General features: G+C 49.2%; 1 protein-coding gene across 11 annotated transcripts in view; it reads left to right on the top strand.

Annotated features, from left to right (window-relative positions):
* vps13c (vacuolar protein sorting 13 homolog C) overlaps positions 1–2,500 on the top strand; it is a 120,751-nt gene that overhangs the window by 93,139 nt on the left and 25,112 nt on the right. For all 11 annotated transcript variants that reach the window (XM_035999821.1, XM_035999820.1, XM_035999823.1 and 8 more), the window contains one exon: positions 2,113–2,182. In XM_035999821.1, coding sequence (XP_035855714.1) covers positions 2,113–2,182 — 70 coding nt within the window. The remainder of the gene's footprint in view (positions 1–2,112; positions 2,183–2,500) is intronic.

Below are 2,500 nucleotides of genomic sequence, written 5' to 3' on the forward strand. Positions count from 1 at the left end.
TCTCATCCTCTCACCCTCTCATCCTCTCACATTCTCACCCTCTCATCCTCTAACCCTCTCACACTCTCACCCTCTCATCCTCTAACCCTCTCACACTATCATCCTCTCACCCTCTCACCCTCTCTTCCTCTCACCCTCTCATCCTCTAACCCTCTCACACTCTCATCCTCTCACCTTCTCACGCTCTTATCCTCTCACCCTCTCATCCTCTCACCCTCTCATCCTCTCACCCTCTCACACTCTCACCCTCTCATCCTCTCACCTTCTCACGCTCTCATCCTCTCACTCTCTCATCCTCTCATCCTCTCACCCTCTCACCTTTTCACCCTCTCACACTCTCATCCTCTCACCCTCTCACGCTCTTATCCTCTCACCTTCTCATCCTCTCACCCTCTCATCCTCTCACCCTCTCACCTTTTCACCCTCTCACACTCTCATCCTCTCACCCTCTCACGCTCTTATCCTCTCACCTTCTCATCCTCTCACCCTCTCATCCTCTCACCCTCTCACCTTTTCACCCTCTCACACTCTCATCCTCTCACCCTCTCATCCTCTCATCCTCTCACATTCTCACCCTCTCATCCTCTAACCCTCTCACACTCTCACCCTCTCATCCTCTAACCCTCTCACACTATCATCCTCTCACCCTCTCACCCTCTCTTCCTCTCACCCTCTCATCCTCTAACCCTCTCACACTCTCATCCTCTCACCTTCTCACGCTCTTATCCTCTCACCCTCTCATCCTCTCACCCTCTCATCCTCTCACCCTCTCACACTCTCACCCTCTCATCCTCTCACCTTCTCACGCTCTCATCCTCTCACTCTCTCATCCTCTCATCCTCTCACCCTCTCACCTTTTCACCCTCTCACACTCTCATCCTCTCACCCTCTCACGCTCTTATCCTCTCACCTTCTCATCCTCTCACCCTCTCATCCTCTCACCCTCTCACCTTTTCACCCTCTCACACTCTCATCCTCTCACCCTCTCACGCTCTTATCCTCTCACCTTCTCATCCTCTCACCCTCTCATCCTCTCACCCTCTCATCCTCTCACCCTCTCACCTTTTCACCCTCTCACACTCTCATCCTCTCACCCTCTCACGCTCTTATCCTCTCACCTTCTCATCCTCTCACCCTCTCACCCTCTAATTCCCGCCACTCAACCCAGTGTTTGTGATTCCTGTCAGTTTCAAAATAAACTCCCTGTGACCGGGTTGGCTCAGTGGTAGAGCAGGCGCACATATACTGAGAGGTTTATGATTTCCTGCATCTCTTCCCCCTCTCTCTCACCTTTCTCACCTAGCTGTCCTGTCAAATTAAAGGTGGAAAAGCCCCAAAAACATAATCAAAAAATAAACTCCCTAAGCAGAGTCCTGATCACATGACTAAAACACAGACTGTGATCTGTGTCCTTCATAACTGGACTAAATGGAAGAAACCATTTCACTCTGTACACAACTTACTTTTGGTAGAGTACAACTATCCAGGAGAAATCTGAGTCGGGCAGAAGACGCTGGGCTTCTGAGGTGCTCCCGGTGTGGTTGGACGCACGGCGGATGACCTTAACCTTAAGCTTAGGTATTAATACCTTAACCTTAGGTTGAGGTATTAACCTAAGGTTAATGTGGGTTAGGGTTAGGGTTAGTCAGGTTAATACAGTATTTGATGTGGATCCTTCACACTGTTGAAAGTTTGGAGCGATGGAGCGAGCAGCACCGTCAGGTTTCACTGTTGTTAGAGACAATAAAGAATGTAAATGGACTGTTTTTATAAAGCTCTTTCCTAGTCTTAACGACTACTCAAAGCTCTTTAACACAGTACAGGAACCATTCACACACTGTGGCCGAGGCTGCTGTACAAGGTTCCACCTGCTCAAGATAAACACTCACACATTTACACTCTGATGGAGCAGCATCGGGGGCAACTCAGTGTCTTGCCGAAGGACACTTCAACATGGGACTGCAGGGCCAGGAATCGAACCACCAACCTTCCTATTGGCAGGCATCCGCTCTACCACTGAGCCACAGCCGCCCCTAGAAGTGTTTGATAAAGCCGTGTTTAGGAGTAGTTCTGGGAGATGTTTGTGTGTAACTCTGAGCTGTGTCTCCACAGAGCCGAAGCCGTTCATCGACGTGTCTGTCATCACCCGCTTCAACCGGCACAGCAGCGTCATGCAGTTCAAGTGAGTTCCAAGCAACGAATGAACTAAGAGCTGCAGAGGGTCTGGGGTCTCCTCTGTGTGAAATCAGACCCTGTTCTGATAGATCATCAGGAGAACACGGCCAATCACTGGTCTGGAGACAAAGGTCAGATGCCTTTATTAAACCTGACCATTCTGACTCAAAGAATCCGATTATCCCTCGTGTTGTCTCCCTGTAGACCGGGAAACTTTCTGTTCTTCTGGGTCCAAATTTAAAAAAAAAAAAAAAATCAACGTTTTGGTCATCTTTTTCGACACTTTGTCGCCGTTCCTGATGTTTTAGCCACTTTTTTTCCAATT

The sequence above is a fragment of the Sander lucioperca genome, chromosome 3 (assembly GCF_008315115.2).
Source record: "Sander lucioperca isolate FBNREF2018 chromosome 3, SLUC_FBN_1.2, whole genome shotgun sequence".
NCBI classification, from domain to species: Eukaryota; Metazoa; Chordata; class Actinopteri; order Perciformes; family Percidae; genus Sander; species Sander lucioperca.